The sequence below is a fragment of the Somniosus microcephalus genome, chromosome 1 (assembly GCF_052327205.1).
Source record: "Somniosus microcephalus isolate GS21.2 chromosome 1, FLI_Smic_1.0, whole genome shotgun sequence".
Lineage (NCBI taxonomy): Eukaryota > Metazoa > Chordata > Chondrichthyes > Squaliformes > Somniosidae > Somniosus > Somniosus microcephalus.
The window spans coordinates 316,403,571-316,427,222 of record NC_140987.1 but is presented as its reverse complement, the minus strand read 5'-3'; the positions used below and the strand labels follow the sequence as shown (position 1 = coordinate 316,427,222).

General features: G+C 49.2%; 1 protein-coding gene across 1 annotated transcript in view; it reads right to left on the bottom strand.

Annotated features, from left to right (window-relative positions):
• Positions 1-20,225, bottom strand: part of LOC147124866 (uncharacterized) — a 35,114-nt gene extending 14,889 nt beyond the window's left edge. Inside the window, exons 1-2 of the mRNA XM_085994095.1 lie at positions 17,472-20,225; positions 12,983-13,049 (exon numbers count right to left, since the gene is read on the bottom strand). Coding sequence (XP_085850221.1) covers positions 12,983-13,049; positions 17,472-17,558 — 154 coding nt within the window. The 5' untranslated portion in view covers positions 17,559-20,225. The remainder of the gene's footprint in view (positions 1-12,982; positions 13,050-17,471) is intronic.
• Between the last annotated feature and the right edge of the window lie 3,427 nt (positions 20,226-23,652).

Below are 23,652 nucleotides of genomic sequence, written 5' to 3'. Positions count from 1 at the left end.
AGCGGATGAGGCCCCCGCGAAGAGTTCGAAGCATTTGAGCCAGTATCCAAATTGATTTGATGCTTCAGCAGAATGTGGATCCAAGTCCAGATGCTCTGGTTTTAGGAGTCGAATCATCCTAGTATTCTTTAGTGATTAAAATTGATGGGCCTTCAATAACCACAAAACTAGAAGTTATAGACTTAAACAAGTTGGCTTTTAATCACTAAGATCAGAGCTAACATCTCAACACGCCGACTGGTTCACAGGAATGAGTCATACAGATCCTGGGATCTTTATGTAAGAGAAGTCAGGGGCGGAGCCAAGAGCCAAGACCTGGAACCTCCCAGGTTAGTCGGGAAAGAGGAAGTGAAACTATACACAGTGGGGGAGGGTAATATACATGAGTGCAAAACGAATACAGGATCAAGACAAACAGATTTCATTACAGTGGCGGAGCCACCAAGGGTCTCAGAACAATTAGTAATAATCCCTTTAACTACAGTGTGGTGCAGCCGCGGACTGCACCTTTAAACTGCCTGTTAACTGTACTGTATTGTGCTGTCCTGCACTCCACGTGATGACGTGATGACGCCAATCACGTGATCGCCAGTGGCGCGAAGAACGCGATGACGTCAGCTTCCAGAATCTTCCAGCAGTCGTCGAGTGCCCAGCAAGCTGATTAGACCTGTGTACTGTTTCTCCTGTAGTTTTCCTGTTAACTTCGTTGTTCATTAAAACCTGTTGATTTGATTCATCGAGTCGAATACCTTTATTCAGATAGGAACCTCCGTTCCTACATTGGTGACCCCGATCTCGTCGGACAACTTTCGTCGAGGATGAACACGAACGCCGTCGCCCTTAAACTGCCGCAGTTCTGGGAACAGCAGCCAGCAGCATGGTTTTTCCAGGCAGAAGCACAGTTCGCTCTCCGGGAGGTCACAGCGGATTCGACCCGTTATTATTATGTGGTTTCCGTTCTCGACAGTGCCACGGCCTCACGGGTCTTCAGCCTCCTTGGCAGCCCACCGGAGGAGGGCAAGTACGAAGCGCTTAAAGCCCGTTTGCTACAGGTATTTGATCTTAATAAGTCGGAGCGTGCACGCAAGTTTATTTCCATGCCCGGCCTCGGGGACTCAAAACTGTCAGAACTGATGAGTCAAATGCTCACGCTGTTGGGTGTGGAACCCCAATGCTTTTTATTCCGTGAGCTTTTCCTCTGCCAGCTACCCGAACCGGTTCAGGCAGCCTTGGCCAACACTGCCATCACAGACGGTGCTGAACTCGCTGCAGAGGCAGACAAGATATTTACTGTAACTCAGCAATGTTGTGCAGCCACGTGGCACCTTTCCCCCACACAAGTGAAGCCCAGCCCTCCCCCAGCAGGATGGTGCGCATACCACGCCCGTTTCGGCGCCAAAGCTCGATGCTGCCGGCCTCCTTGCAGCTTCCCTCAAGAAAAAAAACAAACTCCAACAAGCCCGCGCCCTCCCGGACGGACGACAAGGTCTGAAAAGCACGGCATGTTAGCTATGGCGGTGGGCTCAGCGGGCAAACTCATTTACGTTACAGATTCCGTTACGGGCCGACGATTCCTGTACGACACTGGTTCCCAGTGCAGCATCCTGCCAGCTTCAAAGCTGGACCTACTATCCGGCAGCCATGGGCCTTCCCTCGTGGCAATAAACGGCGCTGCCATGCGTACGTTCGGTAAACGGACAGTAAAACCTTCGCCGGTCAACGTTTTGTCTGCGACTTTATTACAGCTAAGGTCTCAGGCCATCCTGGGAGCTGATTTTTTCTGTGCCAACGGTGTGCTGGTCGACGTCCAACACTCATTAATGCGTCCACTTTCCACGCAGTGCCCTGCCACCGCAGCACCGCCGTGTCCTGGTCGGTGGCCTGTGCGGTTCCGTCGCAAGACGGGTTTACGCGCTTGCTTGGCGAATTCCCGGAGCTCACCAGGCCTACCTTTTCGGCTGCAGTCACACGGCACGGGGTGGCGCACCATATCTCCACGACCGGAGCACCCGTTTACGCTCAGGCGCGGCGATTAAAAGCCGGCAGCCGCAAAGGCTGCGTTCCAGACCATGGAGCACCTCGGGATCATCCGTCGCTCGGACAGCCCTTGGTCCTCCCCACTGCATATAGTACCCAAACCAGGCGGCGGATGGCGACCTTGCGGGGATTACAGACGCTTAAACGACGCCACGACACCGGACAGGTATCCTATTCCCCACATCCAAGATTTTTTGGCACATCTGGCTGGCAACTCTATATTTTCTAAAGTGGATCTCGTTCGTGGATACCACCAAGTTCCGGTGCACCCTCCAGACGTCCCCAAAACGGCAGTCATCACTCCGTTCGGCCTGTTTGAGTTCCTCCGCATGCCGTTCGGTCTGAAAAACGCAGCTCAAGCATTCCAGCGGTTGATGGACTCTGTCTTACGGGATCTGCCCTTCATTTTTGTGTATTTGGACGACATCCTAATAGCCAGCAAGGATACGACAGACCACATGGCCCATTCACGCACACTTTTCGCCCGGCTCAGCCAACACGGCCTTATTGTCAATCCCGCCAAATGCACGTTTGGAGTATCCAGTATTGATTTCCTGGGACACAGGATTACCCCGGAAGGCGCCGTCCCGCTAGCCACCAAGGTAGAGGCAGTTACCGCATTCCCACGGCCTCACACAGTCAAAGCCCTGCAAGAGTTCTTGGGGATGGTAAATTTTTATCATCGTTTCGTCCCCAAGGCGGCCCGGTTAATGCAACCTCTGTACGAAGCACTAAAAGGAAAGTCGGGCAAGGATGTTCTCACTTGGACACCGCAAATGGACCAGGTGTTCCGCCATACCAAGGCGGCATTGGCAGATGCAACTATGCTCGCACACCCACTCCCGGGCGCGACTGTTGCCCTCACTACGGATGCCTCCGACTACGCCATCGGAGCAGTTCAAGAGCAGTGGGTCGACGGGAGTTGGCAGCCATTAGCCTTTTTCAGCCGCCAACTGCGCAAGAACGAGCGAAAGTATAGCACTTTTGACAGAGTTGCTAGCCCTGTTTTTGGCCATCCGGCATTTCCGTTTCCTTCTAGAAGGCCGTCCGTTCACTGCATTCGTGGACCACAAGCCGCTCATCTTCGCCATGGCCAAAACGGCGGAACCTTGGTCAGCTCGGCAGCAGCGCCACCTCACGTTTATATCCGAATTCACAACGGATTTGCGGCACGTGTCAGGCAAGGATAATCTCGTGGCAGATTGCCTTTCCCGGGCTCCAGTCCAGGCAGTCCACCTGGGCATCGATTTTGTCGGACTGGCAGAGGATCAACTGGCAGACCCAGAGGTACAAGCGTTTAGGACCACGCCTTCCAGTTGGCAGGTTGCAGACGTGCCGTTTCAAGCGACAGGAACCACGCTCTTGTGCGACACATCCATGGGAGTGCCCCGGCCCATTGTGCCGGTCGAATGGCGCAAGAAAGTATTCCAGGCAATCCACGGGTTATCTCACCCAGGGATGCGGTCTTCTCAACGGCTCATGTCCCGCAAATTTGTTTGGAAAGGCATGCATTTGGACGTCCGGGACCGGACAAACAATTGCGTCGAATGTCAAAAATCCAAAGTCCACCGTCACGTCAAGGCTCCGGTGGCCAACTTCCTGGTGCCTGAGCGCCGCTTCGACCACATTCACGTGGACTTAGTAGGTCCCCTTCCCGGGTCACGAGGATTCACACACCTCCTGATGGTGGTAGACCGGACCACCAAGTGGCCAGAGGCGATTCCCTTGGCCGCTACCAGTGCAGCAGACGTCGCCAGGGCGTTTCTTTCGTCGTGGGTGGCTCGGTTCGGGGTGCCATCTGACATCTCCTCGGACCGTGGTCCACAATTCACATCAGAGCTGTGGAACGTAGTGGCACAAGGCCTGGGTACCAAGCTGCACCGTACCACCGCGTACCATCCGCAGGCGAATGGTCTGTGTGAAAGGTTCCATCGGTCTCTCAAAGCATCCCTCCGTGCCAGCTTGAGGGGACCCAACTCGGTGGACAGGCTCCCATGGGTGATGCTAGGCCTCCGGACAGCCCCAAAGGAGGATCTCCAGTCTTCATCGGCTGAGCTGGTTTATGGTCGGACACTCAAGAGTGCCAGGTGACTTTCTCCCTCCACACAACGAACCATGGTCTGCAGCTCAACAGCTCCTACTTCATCAGGAGGCGGCCAGGAATTTTCTGCCTATCCCAACCTCGCATCATGACCTGCAGAGGCCTCATGTCCCGACAGAACTCATGAGTTCGGACTATGTCTTTATTAGACAGGATGGGCACAGAGACCCGCTCAAGCCGCCGTATACCGGACCGTTTCGTGTCATCTCATCAGGGGAAAAGTTTTTCAGTCAAAGTCGGTGGCAAGTCCGACACCATCTCTATCGACCGGCTTAAACCAGCCCACCTAGATCGGAGTGAGCCTGTCGTGGCTGCCCAGCCGCCTCGCTGCGGCCAACCGCCGTTGACCGCCAGACCAGCCGTGCACCAGCCCACCGTCGAACAGCCTGGTTCGGCCTCAGCCGCGCCTGCACCTCTGACTACCGTTTCTGCCCCCCCCCAAGACGCCGCTTCTGCCGCAACCCAGCACTGGTTCGTCTACCAACGCTCCGTTTCCGCTGCCTGAGTTTCGTCGCCGTTCGGCCAGGATCATTAAACCTCCTGCTCGGTTGACAATGTCCGTTAAAGTGGATTCTGGGGGGGGGCCTGTGACGGAGCCACCAAGGGTCTCAGAACAATTAGTAATAATCCCTTTAACTACAGTGTAGTGCAGCCGCGGACTGCACCTTTAAACTGCCTGTTAACTGTACTGTATTGTACTGTCCTGCACTCCACGTGATGACGTCATGACGCCGATCACGTGACCGCCAGTGGTGCGAAGAACGCGATGACGTCAGCTTCCAGAATCTTCCAGCAGTCGTCGAGTGCCCAGCAAGCTGATTAGACCTGTGTACTGTTTCTCCTGTAGTTTTCCTGTTAACTTCGTTGTTCATTAAAACCTGTTGATTTGATTCATCGAGTCGAATACCTTATTCAGATAGGAACCTCCGTTCCTACAACTTCACACTTCTCTGTGTTAAATTTCATCTGCCATGTGTCTGCCCATTTCACCAGTCTGTGTCTTCCTGAATTCTGTTACTATCCTCTTCATTGTTTACTACATTTTCGAGTTTCGTATCATCTGCAGACTTTGAAATTATGCCCTGTATACCCAAGTCCAGGTCATTATATCAAAAAGAGCAGTGGTCTTAATACCGAACCCTGGGGAACACCACTGTACACTTCCCTCCGGTCTGAACAACCATTCACCACTACTCTCTGCTTTCTACCCTTAGACAATTTTGTGTCTATGCTGCCATGTCCCTTTAATCCCATGGGCTTCAATTTTTCTAACAAGTCTATTATGCAGTACTTTGTCAAATGCCTTTTGAAAGTCCATCTACACATAAACCACATTACCCTCATCAACCCTCCCCATTACTTCATCAAAGAACTCAATCAAGTTAGTCAAACACGATTTGCCTTTAACAAATCCGTGCTATTAACCCATACTTTTCCAAGTGACAATTAATTTTGTCCCGAATTATTGTCTCCAAAAGTTTCCCCACCACTGAATGGCCTGAAATTGCTGGGTTTATTCCTCTCCCCATTTTTAAACAGGGGTATAACATTTGCAATGTTCCAGTCCTCTGGCACCACCCTCATATCCAAGGAGGATTGGAAGATTTTGGCCAGAGGATCCGCAATTTCTACCCTTATTTTCCTCAGTAACCTCGGATGCATCCCATCCGGACCGGGTGACTAGTCTACTTTGAGGACTGCCAACCTTTAAAGTACCTCCTCTTTATCTATTTTTATCCTATCCAATATTGCGACTGCCTCCTCCTTTACTGCAACATTGGCAGCATCCTCTTCTCCGGTGAAGACAGATGTAAAGCACTCATTCAGTACTTCAGAGGAGAGAAAATCACGAGGAGAGAAAATAAGACAGAAACAAAACAGGAGAGGTAGAAACATAAATAGAGATGTGTAGAAAATCAGACATGCTGTGCTGCGTAATACAAAGACAGAACCCCCTCCCGCCCCCAGCCGAGTCATCACTGGCAAGGGCACTGGTGTTGGAGTCGATAGAAATCAACAGGCTGAGACTTTTCTTTAAGCAAAAACAAAACGTGTCTTACTTTAATCAACCTCCACGAGGTCTGAAGGCTCAGCCCCGTGCAGGGGCTATGATGTCATCACGCAACCGACGTCATCACGTTCCCGACGCTCTTAAAGGGACCCTGCACCAATAACCCAACCCAGCATGTACATATCACAACATTGCTATACAAAGTGAATTGTGTTTAGGTACACATAACAGCACTGGCTATACATTGGCCAAGTAATTCCTCTCTGAACGCGTGAGTACGGTCGGGGTACTCACGCGTCTGGCCGGAGGAAACGCCCGTGTTCAGCATGCACAGCGCATGCGGGGAAAACCGGCATTTCCAGTCCTCTGAACGAAGGGGTTCAGAGGCACAGCGCGTGCGACTGCACAGGCAGCGCTTGCGCAGTGAACTTCGTCGATTTCATTCATGGATTCAGTGAGGGTAAGTCCTTACAAGTTACACTTGAAAAAAGCATGTGTAAAGTTGCTCCAAGGCTGCAGAGGAAGATATATTTTATCGTGGAGCTTCTGAAAGGCAGTATTTTTGTTTGGGAAAGGGAGGAAAGTTATTTTAAGAAATGCTGAGGTAAGTTTTAAAGTTTAAATTTTTTTTTTTAAACGGGTTTTCAGTACGGTAGGTAGAAGGAGCAATTGTGGCTGTGTGAATTGAATGTGAGAATGAGTGTTCTAAAATGAGTAATGTAACATTTCCAACACTTTTAAGAAAGAAACTTTTCATCAGTAATAAGTAATTATGTATGTGTGTCCGCATATATTCCTTTACGTATATGTATGTATGTTTTATATTCCTTTACTTATGTGTATGAATGTATGTTTTTAATTATGATTTTCCAATAAGATACTTTCTCTGAAAGTCATAATTAAATACATACATTCATACACATAAGTAAAGGAATATATACATACACGCAAAGGAATATATACAGACATACATACATAATTACTTAAAAGAATATATTACTGATGAAAAGTTTCTTTCTTAAAAATGTTGGAGTCATTTTCACATTTAATAAACACAGCAAATTCAATTCACATAGCCACAATTGATCCTTCTACCTACAGTACTGAAAACCCGTTTTAAAAAACAAAAATAAACTTTAAAACTTACCTCAGCATTTCTTAAAATAACTTTCCTCCCTTTCCCAAACAAAAATATTGCCTTTCAGAAGCTCCACGATAAGAAATATCTTCCTCCGCAGCCTCTGGAGCAACTGTACTCATGCTTTTTTCATGTGTAAGTTGTAAGGACTTGACCTCACTGAAAGCATGAATGAAAGCGGCGAATTTTACTGCGCACGCGCTGCCTGTACAGTCGCACGCGTTCTGCCTCTGAACCCCTTCGTTCAGAGGACAGGAAATGCCGGTTTTCCCCGCATACGCTGTGCATGCTGAAAACCGGCATTTCCTCCGGCCAGACGCGTAAGTACCCCGACCGTACTCGCGCGTTTGGATGGGAATTACTGGGCCAACATTTTACATGTCAATAAAATGAAAAATTTAACAATTGCACGATTTGCCCCCTCGCATCTGCGACTGAGGGTCCAAGGAGGTGCATTGCGCAAGAGGTCATCGTCGTACGTATCCTCACACTGTTCCCTTTCGGGAACTGTATGAAGTGGTGGAAGGATTTCTGGCCACGTTAACACTCCTTCCGTGACCATAACCATCTTCATACCAGCCATTAGGGTGGTTAGTCCTATGGCGTGAGGGTTTTACAGGCTCCCACAACCCATCTGAGGGGGGGGGGGGCCACCCACACCCGCGGACGCAAGTATCCCGCTGGATGTCCACCCAGAATTTATAGTTGGAGCTCCGACTCCACTTGCCGGGACTGTCTGGAGCGGGGTTCGAAACCCTACTCCTTCTGGCCCAGCGGCGGGGATGCTTACCGCTACGCAAAAGGCCCACTCCGCGCAAAAGGTGACGCCCATACGTTTCCTGCGCCTTTTCCCTCCCCGTGACTGGAGCCCTATGCTGCCACTTGAAAGACCAAGCTATCATTGTTAAGTCTGTGAGTTGTTCAAGTAATTAATACTCAGACTTAATCAGTAACAATAAAACAGGTCTTTACTGGTTGGAGGTAGGGACTATTCTGAATACAAGATTACTGCACAGTGCTTATATACCGGTGTGTTCACCCCCGGTATTACGTCTACAGCAGCCTGAGAAAGTAGTACATCTCTTAAGGTGGAACAGGCTTAAGCTCTCTTAAGGTGGAACAGGTTACATACACAACACTCCTCCCTTCTTAGCTTTATAGTCATCCCCCCATTTAACATAACGTAATAACATACATACATATATAACTTCATGTTTAACGTAACATATCACAGATTCAGTCTCTGCGGAAAACAGTTCACAGATTCAATCTCTGTGGTGTAGTTGGTTCACGTTACTCATTCAATAGTCCTTTCATGGATTTAACAGCTTGAACTTCCGAACTGATTTGGCTCCGTTCGGAGGGACCACGTGTGTGATCTGGTAGAGGTGATAATGGTTCAGATGGGTCATCTTCTGTTTTTCCTTTTCCTTTTCTGCTTCTTGGAGACTCTCTGGGCTCCATTGTCAGCTGCCACAGCTGCCAGCTGCATGCGCAGTTCCTCCTTCTCTTCCTCCTGTTTCCGTCGTAGAGCCAGCTTCTCCCGATGTTCCGTAGACTTTTGGTGCTCCTCCATGATTTCTGCACTTTGGGAGTCGAAGTTACAAGCTGGGCAGGACAGGACATCGTAATATTCGGTGTCGTCCACCAGGTCATGGTAATATTCGGTGTCGTCCTGAGCTAGACCAGTGAGAGGGTCGTCTATTTCCTCCATACCCAGCTGGACGTTAGCCAGCTCTTGTTCCAAATCCAGACATCTTTCCTGAAGAGACTTCTTCATGTGTACCTCTGCATCCAGCTTTTTCTGGGCTTTCAGCAAGTCGTTTACTAGTGACCTCATTTGTGATTTTAATACTTCAACTTCCTTTGGAGATTGATTGATCGGACTATGCAATCCCTCTACTGGAGCACCTGTTTCAGCGGTCTGTTGTTCTACATTGACGTGAGTCAGCGTACTTTTGGCATCCAATGGCTGCTCTGTTGCAGTCATTTCAGTCTGTGTCGTCACATCAGCCATCTCAATGACTTTTGAGAGCTCCGAACCCTTTTCCTTTGAAGATCGCAGCTCGTGTTCAAGTTTTTCCCATTTCAGAGTCTTGTCCCTCAGCATATGAAGGAGTTGGCTGACCGTTAACTCTTCTGACACCAGATTATGGCACGTACCTTCAGAACCTGAATCAGCTTTGATTCGTTCGGCCTCCTCGCGCAGATGGTTGGTGTGCTCCTGCTCCATTTTCTCCATCAGTTGCTTCTGTTGCCTTTCCAGATTCTCCCACTCTGTAACAAAGAACTTTTTTATTTCATTCATCTCTTGCTCAAAACGGCGAATCATTTGTTCTAATTGCTGTTGTAGTTTGAAATGGAGTTGAGTTCGAGCCCAGTGTCCCTCAAAAATGTGCATATCAGTAGACTTGACAGACTCAGAATTCTCTGTTAAACTATGTTGTTGTTGCTCAGTGGAATTCTGTGCTGAAACTTTATCTTTTGCACATGGGTTGGTCTTACCATCATCAGTTCTAGAGTCTGGGCTGATTATCTGCACCGAGTTCTCACTCTTTATGGCTTTTAGCGAATGCCAGTCCATATTTATGTTTCTAAACCACTCCCGGCCTAGTAGTGGTGGACCTCCCTCCAGTAGCACATATAAGTCCATTATTTGACTTCCTTCGCCCTTGTTGGCCACTGCAACCTTTATTGTCCCGATGGGGTACACTCTCTGCCCCGTGTAGGTTGTCAATATAATCTCCGTATCCTGTAGGGGAATATGTTGGAATAACCTTCTGTAATCTTTCTTATTCATGACCGACAATGCCGATCCAGTGTCCAATTCCATTTTTACTTGGACTCCTTCTATCTGAAGAGTAACCCAAATTGTCTGGAGGTCTGCACCCTTACCATCGTTGAGTACCCTTAAGCTAGCCAGTTCAATACTGCTTAAGCCAGCCAGTTCATTACTGCTAGCGTCTGAATCGGACTCCTGTTCGGCCACCTTGTGTACTTTTGCGTATTTTCCTTGCGGTGACTTCTTGTTGCTGGTCTTCTTCCCTGACCTGCATACTCTAGCTATATGTCCAAGCCTACCACAAGTTCTACATTCTCGGTTTTTAAACCAACACTGGCTCTGATCATGCGTTGTCTTTCCACAACGATAACATTTGCCAGAACTCACACCCAATTTGTGTGCACTGAGCTCCGGTGACCGTAGCTGCATTACTGCCGTGCCTCTCGCTGCGGCTTCGTGTGCTGCTGCCATAGTGACCGCCTTCTCAAGCGTCAGCTCATTCTCCTCGAGCAGTCGCTTTTGTGTATCTTGTTTAAATAAACCACACACAAATTTGTCTCGTAGTGCATCTGTCAGTCCCGTTCCAAACTGGCAATATTTCGCTAATTTACGCAATTCCAGCAAATATTCAGCATTGCTTTCATGCTGTAGCTGCCTTCTGTCGTAAAATTTAAATCGTTCCGCTAGCATCAGCGGCGTGGGGTTTAGATGATCTTTCAGGACAGTAACAATCTCATCGAACGTCTTATCCGCCGGTTCATCTGGTGATAACAGGTGTTTCAATTGCCCGTATGTCTTCGCACCCATTAAATTTAATAATGTTAGTGCTTTATCAGCCTCACGAATTTTATTGGCCTTACAATAATTTTTAACTCGTTCAACATATATGGCCCAATCTTCGATGTCACTATCAAAGTTGCTAATATTCCCGTGTTTAGGCATTGTAGTACTTTATCAGATTTGCAATTTCTCAGATTTTTTTTTTTTTACTGCTATCCAAGATGGCGGCTTCCTGCTCTTGCCGTCGTCCTCCGCCCACAAAATGGCGGTTTTCCCGCGCTTGGCGGTCTTCACCCGTCCCCCCGACGCCGTCTCCCTTCAGCCCCCGAGTGCGGCCCTTATCTTCGCCGCGATCGCCCGAGTGCGGCCCTTATCAGCGGATGCGATCGCTGGATCGCAAAGTGGCTCCCGACCGAAGCGGCTCTCGGCCCTTATCTGGAGATGCGATCGCTCTCGCGGCTCTCGGCCCTTATCAGGAGATGCGATCGCTCTGTTGAAACGCCTCCCGCTCGAAGCGGCTCTCGCGCCCTATTCCTCCGGCTCCCCCAGCCCCGTTCGTGCGGCCAACGCGGTCGACTGCCTGTCGCGTCGCTGCCCGGCTCAGACAACGGCTTACCCACCACCAAGCTGGAGAAGAAGCTGACGGTCGCCGATGGAGGCTCCGAGGTCAGGATGTCTTCCAGTGGGGTGGAGAGGGTGGAAACCTCTCTGCAACGTCCTGGCTGTGGACGAAGCTGCCGTGGAGTGACTGCCGCAGGGTCCAAATCAGACTCGTCGCCAGTGTTAAGTCTGTGAGTTGTTCAAGTAATTAATACTCAGACTTAATCAGTAACAATAAAACAGGTCTTTACTGGTTGGAGGTAGGGACTATTCTGAATACAAGATTACTGCACCGTACTTATATACCGGTGTGTTCACCCCCGGTATTACGTCTACAGCAGCCTGAGAAAGTAGTACATCTCTTAAGGTGGAACAGGCTTAAGCTCTCTTAAGGTGGAACAGGTTACATACACAACAATCATCTGTCCTTTTTGCGGCGCCTTTGACTTCTCATTACCAATGATGAGCAGGCGCTGCGCCTCCACCTCGTTGAGGAGATTGCTGAGGTCATCATCAGTTCAATTGTGAGTTCTTTTAATGCCGTGAATTGTGCTCATTCCAGCCATTTCACGTTGCTAATCGGATTGGGCCTTTGGCGTAGCGGTAGGATCCCCGCCGCTGGGCCAGACGGGGTAGGGTTTCGAACCCCGCTCCAGACAGTCCCGGCAAGTGGAGTCGGAGCTCCGGCTCTAAATTCTGGGTTGATATCCAGTGGGATATTTGCGTCTGTGGGTGTGGGTGGCCCCCCCCTCCTTGTATAGCTTGTGGGAGCCCGTAAAACCCTCCCGCCATAGGACTAACCACCCTAATGGCTGGTTCAAAGATGGTTACGGTCACGGAATGAGCGTTAATCATGGCCATAAATCCTTCCACCACTTCATACAGTTCCCCAAAGGGAACAGTGTGAAGACACATATGACGACGACATTGCTAAATAAATAAATGGAATAAAAAAAATTCTTTTAGGGCTTTTAAAAGTCTTTAAATTGCTTTAATTCTGTTTAAAACTACTTCAGATTCTTCAAAATAATGTAAACGTTTTAAAAGTTTATAAAAGTTACCAAAAGCTTCATAAAAATACCAAAAACCTATTTAAAATGCTGCTTTGCATGTAAAAATGCTTAGCAGCTTGTGAGAAACATTGGGGGCGTGTCCTATTAAACTGAGACCTCAAGGGGCGTGTCTCACTTGCACAGCGCGCTACAGGCTTCGCGCTGGCTGCACTCCTGGGCGGCGTGATGTCAGACGCTGCCCGGGAGTCAACATTTTAAAACAGCAATTCCAGGCGTCCCCGAAGCTCAACGGCCGGCGCGTCGGGTAAGTGCATATCGGGGGCTTACACGCGCGGCAAGCCCCCGACCCGAATTTCTGGGCCATTGTGTTATTGTCCCTATGTGGTCTCCGCCACACTGGTTCTAAAACATCACCTTCTCCATTGCACCATGTGCTCACAACACTTGAGCAATGCTAACCTGGCTAATCAAATCCAGATTTTGGGTGTTAACGTTTACGACTACCTGTTGGGTTCTTTACCTGTGGCGTTTGATCCTTTCGGTGGCCCAATATGCCCAGGCTCCAGGGCACAGGCTCCACGGGCAGGCTGTAAACAGACACAGTAGATGGTCATTATATATCATCAATAGTCAGCTCATTCGCTGAGACCTTTCAATATGGCTGGACAAAAATTGGAAATGCACATCACTGTTATTCCTCTATACTTTTTACAATGCACATCAATATCCTCTACTCTGTACACCCTCCCTACTTCATCCCATGGATTATTTCTGGGCAGGGAGGGCAGCAGACCTGCACGGTCTCTACAAAATCACTGACTGGCTGCCAGGAGGTGGAATTAATGGGTATGGTAGCATAGTGGTTATCTTATTGGACTAATAATCCAGGCCTGGACTAATGATCCAGAGACATAAGTTCGAATCCCACCGCAGCAGCTGGTGAATTTTAATTCAGTTAAATAAATCTGGAATAAAAAGCTAGCATCAGTAATGGTAAACATGAAACTATCGGATTGTCGTAAAAACCCATCTGGTTCACTAATGTCCTTTAGGGAAGGAAATCTGCCGTCCTTACCTGGTCTGGTCTATATGTGACTCCAGACCCACAGCAATGTGGTTGACTCTTAACTGCCCTCTGAAATGCCCCAGCAAGCCACTCAGTTGTATGCAAAAAGGCGGCTCACCACCACATTCGAGGGTAATTAGGGATAGGCAATGAATGCTGGCTGTGAATGAATTAAAAAAAGATTTTCCCCCCAATCTTATCGCTTCCATTCCTGAAGGTGCTGACTCTCCCCCCACTCCCCTGAAGGTGCTGACTCTCTCCCCCTCCCCTGAAGGTGCTGACTCTCCCACTCCCCTGAAGGTGCTGACTCTCTCCCCCTCCCCTGAAGGTGCTGACTCTCTCCCCCTCCCCTGAAGGTGCTGACTCTCTCCCCCTCCCCTGAAGGTGCTGACTCTCCCACTCCCCTGAAGGTGCTGACTCTCTCCCCCTCCCCTGAAGGTGCTGACTCTCTCCCCCTCCCCTGAAGGTGCTGACTCTCTCCCCCTCCCCTGAAGGTGCTGACTCTCTCCCCCTCCCCTGAAGGTGCTGACTCTCTCCCCCCTCCCCTGAAGGTGCTGACTCTCTCCCCCTCCCCTGAAGGTGCTGACTCTCCCCCTCCCCTGAAGGTGATGACTCTCTCCCCCTCCCCTGAAGGTGATGACTCTCCTCCTCCCCTGAAGGTGCTGACTCTCTCCCCCTCCCCTGAAGGTGCTGACTCTCCCCCTCCCCTGAAGGTGCTGACTCTCTCCCCCTCCCCTGAAGGTGCTGACTCTCTCCCCCTCCCCTGAAGGTGCTGACTCTCTCCCCCTCCCCTGAAGGTGATGACTCTCCCCCTCCCCTGAAGGTGCTGACTCTCTCCCCCTCCCCTGAAGGTGCTGACTCTCTCCCCCTCCCCCGAAGGTGCTGACTCTCTGCCCCTCCCCTGAAGGTGCTGACTCTCTCCCCCTCCCCTGAAGGTGCTGACTCTCTCCCCCTCCCCTGAAGGTGATGACTCTCCCCCTCCCCTGAAGGTGCTGACTCTCTCCCCCTCCCCTGAAGGTGCTGACTCTCTCCCCCTCCCCTGAAGGTGCTGACTCTCTCCCCCTCCCCTGAAGGTGATGACTCTCCCCCTCCCCTGAAGGTGCTGACTCTCTCCCCCTCCCCCGAAGGTGCTGACTCTCTGCCCCTCCCCTGAAGGTGCTGACTCTCTCCCCCTCCCCTGAAGGTGATGACTCTCCCCTTCCCCTGAAGGTGCTGACTCTCTCCCCCCCTCCCCTGAAGGTGCTGACTCTCTCCCCCTCCCCTGAAGGTGATGACTCGCCCCCTCCCCTGAAGGTGCTGACTCTCTCCCCCTCCCCTGAAGGTGCTGACTCTCTCCTCCCTCCCCTGAAGGTGCTGACTCTCCCCCTCCCCTGTAGGTGCGGACTCTCTCCCCCCTCCCCTGTAGGTGCGGACTCTCTCCCCCTCCCCTGAAGGTGCTGACTCTCTCCCCCCTCCCTTGAAGGTGCTGACTCTCTCCCCCTCCACTGAAGGTGCTGACTCTCTCCCCCCTCCCCTGAAGGTGCTGACTCTCTCCCCACTCCCCTGAAGGCACTGACTCTCTCCCCCCTCCCCTGAATGTGCTGACTCTCTCCCCCCTCCCCTGAAGGCACTGACTCTCTCCCCCTCCCCTGAAGGTGCTGACTCTCTCCCCACTCCCCTGAAGGCACTGACTCTCTCCCCCCTCCCCTGAATGTGCTGACTCTCTCCCCACTCCCCTGAAGGTGATAAATCTCTCCCCCCCCTCCCCTGAAGGTGCTGACTCTCCCCCCTCCCTTGAAGGTGCTGACTCTCTCCCCCCTCTCTTGAAGGTGCTGACTCTTTCCCCCCCTCCCTTGAAGGTGCCGACACTCTCCCCCCTCCCCTGAAGGTGCGGACTCTCTCCCCCCTCCCCTGAAGGTGCGGACTCTCTCCCCCCTCCCCTGAAGGTGCGGACTCTCTCCCCCCTCCCCTGAAGGTGCGGACTCTCTCCCCCCTCCCCTGAAGGTGCGGACTCTCTCCCCCCTCCCCTGAAGGTGCGGACTCTCTCCCACCTCCCCTGAAGGTGCGGACTCTCTCCCCCCTCTCCTGAAGATGCTCTGTCCTCCCCTCCCCTGAAGGTGCTGACTCTCTCAACAAGTTGCATTGATATAGCGCCTTTAACATTATAAAACGTCCCAAGGTGCTTCAAAGGAGCTTTATCAAACAAAATTTGACACCGAGCTACAGAGATCGATAGATTTTTGGATATTAAGGGATATGGGGATAGTGCGGGATGGTGGAGGGTGGAGTAGAGGTAGAAGAATCAGCCATGATCTTATTGAATGGTGGAGCAGGCTCAAAGGGCCGAATGGCCTACTCCAGCTCCTATTTCTTACGTTCTTATATGGGGATATCAGGGCTGGTGATCAGAAGCTTGGTCAAAGAGGTAGGTTTTAAGGAGCGTCTTAAATGGAGGAAAGAGAGGCGGAGCGGTTTTGGGAGGGAATTCCAGAGCTTAGGGCCTTGGCAGCTGAAAGCACGGCTGCCAGTGGTGGAGCGATTAAAATCGGGATGCTCAAGAGGCCAGAATTGGAGGCTCGCAGAGGTCTCGGAGGGTTGTAAGGCTGGAGGAGATAACAGAGATATGGAGGGGCGAGGCCATGGAGGGATTTAAAAACAAGGATGAGAATTTTAAAATCGAGGCGTTGCTTAACCGGGAGCAAATGTAGGTCATCGAGCACAGGGGTGATGGGCGAACGGGACTTGGAATAGCCAAGTCTGGAGGTAACAAAGGCATGGATGAGGGTTTCATCATATGAGCTGAGGCAGGGGCGAAGTTGGGCGATGTTACAGAGGTGGAAATAGTGATGGCGCAGATATGTGGTCGGAAACTCATCTCAGGGTCAAATATGACACCAAGGTTGTGAACAGTCTCCCCTCCCCTGAAGATGCTGTATTGACCCCAGCTGAGTACAACCAGCCAAGCCCAAACTGGGAGTTCAACCTGCAGTCACTGGATTGCATGGCCTGATTCTGCACCATCTGGCGCCTTCAGACACCAGGTCAAGCCCAATGAGATTCTCTACTTTTCCTTGCCATATGTATAGACTCTACTCAGCACTCTCCCAGAAAACAGTAAGCAAAACAAACTCCTGTCTGCTTGGCAAAAGTGGGTATGGATTATGATGGGATTTCACACTCTCAAGGCCTTTAGACGGTGCCAAAGCTTTGGAGCTTTAATATAGGTATAGTCCCACCTTGTAGGCCAGGCTACAAAGGGTCCAAAAACAGGGAAGCCAAGGTAATATTAGGGGGATAAGAAGGTAAGTCAGGTGGAACCTTTTGCATCCAAAGAATAATGGGAGCTGTGGCCTAGGTTCCCAGGGAAAGACACTAAAGTGTCTCTGGGTCAGAAGGTTGTGGGTTCAAGCCTCACTTTTGGCCTTGAGCAGAGGCTAGGCTGACACTCCAATACCATCAAGAGATCGGTCTTTCAGATGGGGTTAAACTGAGGTGCTCTCTGCCTGTAATTCATTGTACATGAGGTGTTATGTAAAGGTAAGCCTCTCAGTGTGTGTTTCTGGAGAGGAGACTGAGTGGCATGGCAAAAAGGGAGGTGAGCTAAATAAGACAGGTTTGTGGGGCTGTGACTTTCTCCTGTCTCTAAAAGTTTTCATGTTTTTGAGAAACTAAGTAAGTTATGCAATTGGGAATTTCGATTTACAAAAAAATAATGGGAGACAAATTGGTATTTTACACTTTCAGACAATTTATAGTCAGTTATAAATTTCAGTGGGAGGTTCTATAAACTGTGAGCTATTGATTCCCATCCTGTAATTTCAATGTAAAGTCTGTCAAACACTTGAGAAATGTCACTGGTCCTTTGAGAGGTGGAACCAAAGGTTCAAAGTCTAAATAAAATCCACTGACCCCTGATGCCCTGTCTAGCAACCCTGTCAGAGGTTCTGGTAATGTTTAGAATTACCTGCTCTTCCAGCTCATCCTCCTCTTGCTCTGTGGGTGTCAGCAGGTTTGACAAAGCTTGCAGTTGGCTAAAAGAGGTGGAATCCATCCCGTTACCTCATCAGTCCTGTACAAATGTCCCTGTTTGGAGCAGAAAGGATCTTCATAGAATCACAGAAACTTACAGCGCAGGAGGCCATTCAGCCCATCGTGCCTGTGCCGGGTCTTTGAAAGAGCTATCGGGTTTTATTCCATGTCCCCGCTTTTTGTCCGTATCCCTGTAAGTTCCTCATCCTCAAGTACCTGTCCAATTCCCTTTTAAAATTATTGTTGGAATCCGCTTGCACCACCTTTTCAGGACGAGCGTTCCAGCTTCTGAAAACTCTCAGTGAAAACATTTCTCATCTCCCCTCTTGATCTTTTCCCAATGATTTTGAATCTATGACCTCGAGTTATTGATCCACTCACCAGAGGGAATAATTCTTCCCTATTTACTCTATCAAAGCCTCTCATCACCTTGAAAACCTCGATTAGGTCACCTCTTAACATTCTCTGTTCCAAGGGGAACCTCTCCTCATAACTGAAGTCCCTCATACCTGGTAACATCCTAGTAAACCTCCTCTGTACCCATTCTAATGCCCTTACATCTTTCCTGAAGTCTGGTGCCCAGAAGTGTCCACAATACCCAGCTGAGGCCTAACTAGAGATTTATAAAGTTCTAGGATGATTTCTTTGCTTTTATATTCTATTCCTCTATTTATAAAACCAAGTAACCCATATGCTTTTTTAACCACCTTATCAACTTGCCCTGCCACCTAGTACACTATCTTTCCATATTAGTCCTCCCAAAGGTCATCACTTCACAATTCTTCGCATCGACCTTCATTTGCCATGCTTCTGCCCATTTCACCATCCTGAAGCCTATAACTATCCTCATCATGATCTACTACTTTGCCAAGTTTCGTATCATCTGCAAACTTTATAATGCTGCTCCCTACACCCGTGTCTAGATCGTTTATAAAAACTGCAGAGTAATGGACTCAAAACTGACCCTTGCGGAACACCACTGCAAACCACATCCCAGTCTGAAAAACATCCATCCACCACCACCCTCTGCCTCCTGTCACTGAGCCAATTTCATCTTACCACCACTTTCCCCTTAATTCCATGGGCTTCCATCTTCTTAAAAAGCCTGTGTGGCACTTTGTCGAATGCCTTTCGAAAGCCCATATATTTAGCACCTACTACACTAGCTTCTCTGTTAACTCAAAGTATTCAATCAAGTTAGTCAGACACAATTTACCTTTAAAAAATCCATGCCGGCTCTTCCTTTTTCTGTTTTTCTCCCCCCATCTCTCTCAAGCTCACACTCATTCTCTCTCACACACTCTCTCTCTCACACACTCTCTCTCTCACACTCATTCTCTCTCACACACTCTCTCTCTCTCTCACCCCCACTTGCTTCCTGTCCCCCACTTCATAGAATCATAGAAATTTACAGCACAGAAGGAGGCCATTCAGCCCATCTTGTCCATGCCGGTCGACAAAGAGCTATCCAGCCTAATCCCACTTTCCAGCACTTGGCCCGTATCCCTGTAGATTACGGCACTTCAAGTGCATATCCAAGTACTTTTTAAATGCGATGAGGGTTTCTGCCTCTACCACCCTTTCAGGCAATGAGTTCCAGGCCCCCACCACCCTCTGGGAGAAAAAAATTCTCCTCAAATCTCCACTAAACCTCCTCCCAATTACTTTAAATCTATGCCCCCTGGTTATTAGCCCTTCTGTTAAGGGAAATAGGTCCTTCCTATCCACTCTATCTAGGCCCCTCATAATTTTATACACCTCAATTAGGTCTCCCCTCTGCCTCCTCTGTTCCAAAGAAAACAACCCCAACCTATCCAAGCTTTGCTCATAGCTAAAATTCCCCAGTCCAAGCAACACCCTCTCTAGTGCAAACAAATCCTTCCTATAACGTGATGACCAGAACTGCACGCAGTATTCTAGCTGCGGCCTAACTAGTGTTTTATACAGTTCAAGCATAACCTCCCTGCTCTTATATTCTATGCCTCGGCTAATAAAGGCAAGTATCCCGTGTGCCTTCTTAACCACCTTATCTACCTGTCCTGCTACCTTCAGGGATCTGTGGACAGGCACTCCAAGGTCCCACTGATCCTCAACTTCTGTGTCCTACCATTTATTGTGTATTCCCTTGCCTTGTTAGCCCTCCCCAAATGCATTACCTCACACTTCTCCGGATTGAATTCCATTAGCCACCGTTCTGCCCACCTGACCAGTCCACTTGCTCACTCTCAGTATCTCCCTCTCACTTTCTGTCTGTCTGCCTCTCACTCACTCTCTGTCTGTATCTCCCTCTCTCTCTATCTCTGTCTGTATCTCCCTCTCTATCTATCTCTGTCTGTATCTCCCTCTCTATCTCTGTCTGTATCTCCCTCTCTCTCTATCTCTGTCTGTATCTCCCTCTCTATCTCTGTCTGTATCTCCCTCTCTCTCTATCTCTGTCTGTATCTCCCTCTCTCTCTATCTCTGTCTGTATCTCTGTCTGTATCTCCCTCTCTCTCTATCTCTGTCTGTATCTCCCTCTCTATCTCTGTCTGTATCTCCCTCTCTCTCTATCTCTGTCTGTATCTCTGTCTGTATCTCCCTCTCTCTCTATCTCTGTCTGTATCTCCCTCTCTATCTCCGTCTGTATCTCCCTCTCTCTCTATCTGTCTGTGTCTTCCTCTCTCTCTATCTCTGTCTGTATCTCCTTCTCTCTCTCTCTCCCTCTCTCACTCTGTATCTCTCAGTCTTTATCTCCCCCCCACCCCCATCTCTCACTGTGTCTCTCCCCCGATCTCACACTCCATCTCTCCCCCGATCTCACACTCCATCTCTCCCCCGATCTCACACTCCATCTCGGACACACACGCACGCGCACACACTCTCTCACACATACACTCTCTCTCTCTCACACACACACCCCCTCTCACACACACCCCCTCTCATACACACCCCCTCTCACACACACCCCCTCTCACACACACCCCTTCTCACACACACCCCTTCTCACACACACCCCTTCTCACACACACACCCTCTCCCTCTCTTTCTTTCTCTCTCTCACACACACTGGCCGGAATTTTCTGAGGTCCGTGTGGACGCAATCGGAAGCAGGTCAGATGGGAAATTTGAAAAAAGTCAGCGCGGATCAGGAACCTGCGTCATTCCGCCCCATGCGCCTTTCCCTTGGGCATGTTTGCTGGTGCGGCAGTGACCTGACCAGCAGAGGTGGGCGACCTAATTGAAATCATTATAAACTTGTTGTCAGACACTTAAGAGCCTTTTTTCCCCTATATTTCAAATTTCCCTGCATGGCCATAGGATTCACGCAGCTCGGGAACCACGTCTGTCAACCTGAGGCGGGAGTTCAGTGGCCATTGCTCCAGCTGATTACTTGACAGCATCAAATGTAATATAAAAGCTCCCATCTCATAGCTGATCACTTTCCTCAGGCAGAAGCTGTTGCTGACTACATTGCCAGCTCAGATTTAACTTTCTGCAGGCTGCAAGTGTTTCCAGCAAAGTCTCCATCCAGTGTCACCTCATTGGAAGAACCTCTCTCACCATTGACTGCTTCTGTCAACGCTACTTAACCTGACATCTATTCCATCAACATGGGTGCCAGTTATACTGTCTCACCTTGATCCTCAGAATCTGACCACGATGAGCCCCAACACCAGCAGTGCCAGGCACACCAGCAGCACCAACAACACCACCACCAACCTTCTCCGCAACCACCTGATGCTGCACAGGATAGCGGGCATCAGCACCCGAGCACATTGCTGCCCGGCTGGCCAGGGATGGCCTCATCATGGCCAGATTTACTTAACTTTACAATGTACACCCATTAGGCTGCCACATGCTGCGCCAGGTTGGCACCACCCACAGCAGCACCATAAACCATCCCCACAATGACCAAGCCATTCACCATTGCGGGGGGGGGGTACCGTTATGTCTCACCATTCAATGCAACTCACTAAGCTACTTCCAAAGGTGCACACAAATTTCTCCAAGACCGGAAAGTAGTGAAAATAAAGATTTTTATGGTTGCTATCACATTATCAGAAACTTGACATTAACATTGAATAAAACACTCAAGTGGCTGCCCTTGTGAATCTACTTAGAATCATAGAATGGTTACAGCACAGAAGGAGGCCATTCGGCCCATGTCGGCTCTCTGCAAGAGCACTTCAGCTAGTCCCACTCCCTCGTCCTTTCCCCGTAGCCTTGCAAATTTCTTTCCTTCAGATACTTATTCAACTACCTTTTGAAAGCCGTGATTGAATCTGCCTCCACCAGTGCATTCCAGATCTTAACCACTCGCTGCGTAAACAAGTTTTTTCTTACATCGCCTTTGGTTCTTTTGCCAATCACCTTAAATCTGTGTCCTCTGGTTCTAGACCCTTCTGCCAATGGGAACAGTTTCTCTCTATCTACTCTGTCCAGACCCCTCATGATTTTGAACGCCTCTATCAAATCTCCTCTGAATCTTCTCTGCTCCAAGGAGAACAACCCCAGCTTCTCCAGTCTATCAACGTAACTGAAGTCCCTCATTCCTGGAATCATTCTCATAAATCTTTTCTGCACCCTCTCTAAGATCCTTCCTAAAATGTGTCATCTTTTTCTTACGCTTGCTTCTATGAGGTGCTGTGAGGGAATACGCCATATTTCAAAACAATACACCATAATATGAACAGAATACTGATATTATTAATACATGATATACTGGGTTTAAAAATCTAAAGCCTTGGAGACACAGGCTGCAAACAGAAATACAGGCTTCTGAGATAAAGATCAGTTGTTTAACAAAGTTGTAAAAATCAAACAAGCTTTGAAATGGGAATTAGTTAAATATACTAAAACAATTACCCTATTGAAATGGCAGTTTGGCGCTTCTGAAAGGTCTAGAGTTTGGAGGGAACACAATGAAAATGCCCAGTTTAAGGTGTTACCAGCTAACACATTGAACAGAAACACAAACATTAAAAGAGGCATGTGCCTTTGAACAGATGACATCAAGTAAAAGAAACACCTGCTGGTCAAATAGTTTTTATGTTAAACTTGGAAGACAGGAAACACAATTAAATATGCAACCAATTGAGATAGCTGGAAATGCATGAAACACTCTGGTCAAAGTGTCTTTAATATATACATATTAAATATGATACCAACAAGAACACTTTGAAGATATGACTTCAATAGATGCACCAAGCAATTACATTGTGTTTGTATTGAACTTGGAGCAGTTAGGACACTCGTCATCTGCTAAAAACCAGTAAAGCCAATATTAAGAATTGAATGAAAGAATTTTGTAAGAAAGGCATCAAACAGAAACCATATTGTTTTTATGATGGTTTTTGAAACACCTAAAGGTAGAGACATAATTATGCATGCATTAGTTAAATTGACAGTAAGATAGAAAGCATTCAAACAGAGAATGAATAAGACAATTAGCTGACATCAGCAGAGAACTTCAAAGAATAAACCACTGCAAAAAGGGTATAAAAATAAGAGCTTTTCAAACAGAAAGTCAGAACTCACTGAACGGGCAAGTGTTTCTCAACTTCACAGGCACACGTAAGTCTTTAACTATGAGTCTCGGGAAATCAAAAGTAATTGATTTTGGTGGATAATCTGGATTTAGAAATAAGTAAGAAATAAGAAATGCAACGAAGTAAAGATTTGAGAATAAGGATCTCTGAGAAATAAGAAATGTAAGATTTTGAATTGTTAATGTTGCGACTGATTCAACAGCTGTTAACTGAAAGTCGGCTCTTACATAAAACTACTAGCTGGGGAGCCCCGCGTTGCGAGGGCAATTTTGGGGTGCTTGGTCTCCCTGCCCCTGTGTGTCCCCCCCTCTCCCTGTCATGTCCTCTCCCTGTCCTATCCCTCCCTCCCCTCCCCTCCTCTCCCTCCCCTCCCCTGTCTCCCGTCTCCCTCCCTCCCTCCCCTCGCCCACCCCCACCCGCTCCCCCACTCCCCTCTGTCCCTCTCTCCGGCCCCTCCCCCTGCCTAGCGCCTGAGGTCCGGAGCTGAGGTCCCCCGCGTATCGGGCGGCTGATGGACGGCCGCTGTGGGTGGGCGGGCGGCGCATGCGCGGTCAGTGCGGGCGGCGCATGCGCGGTCAGTGCGGGCGG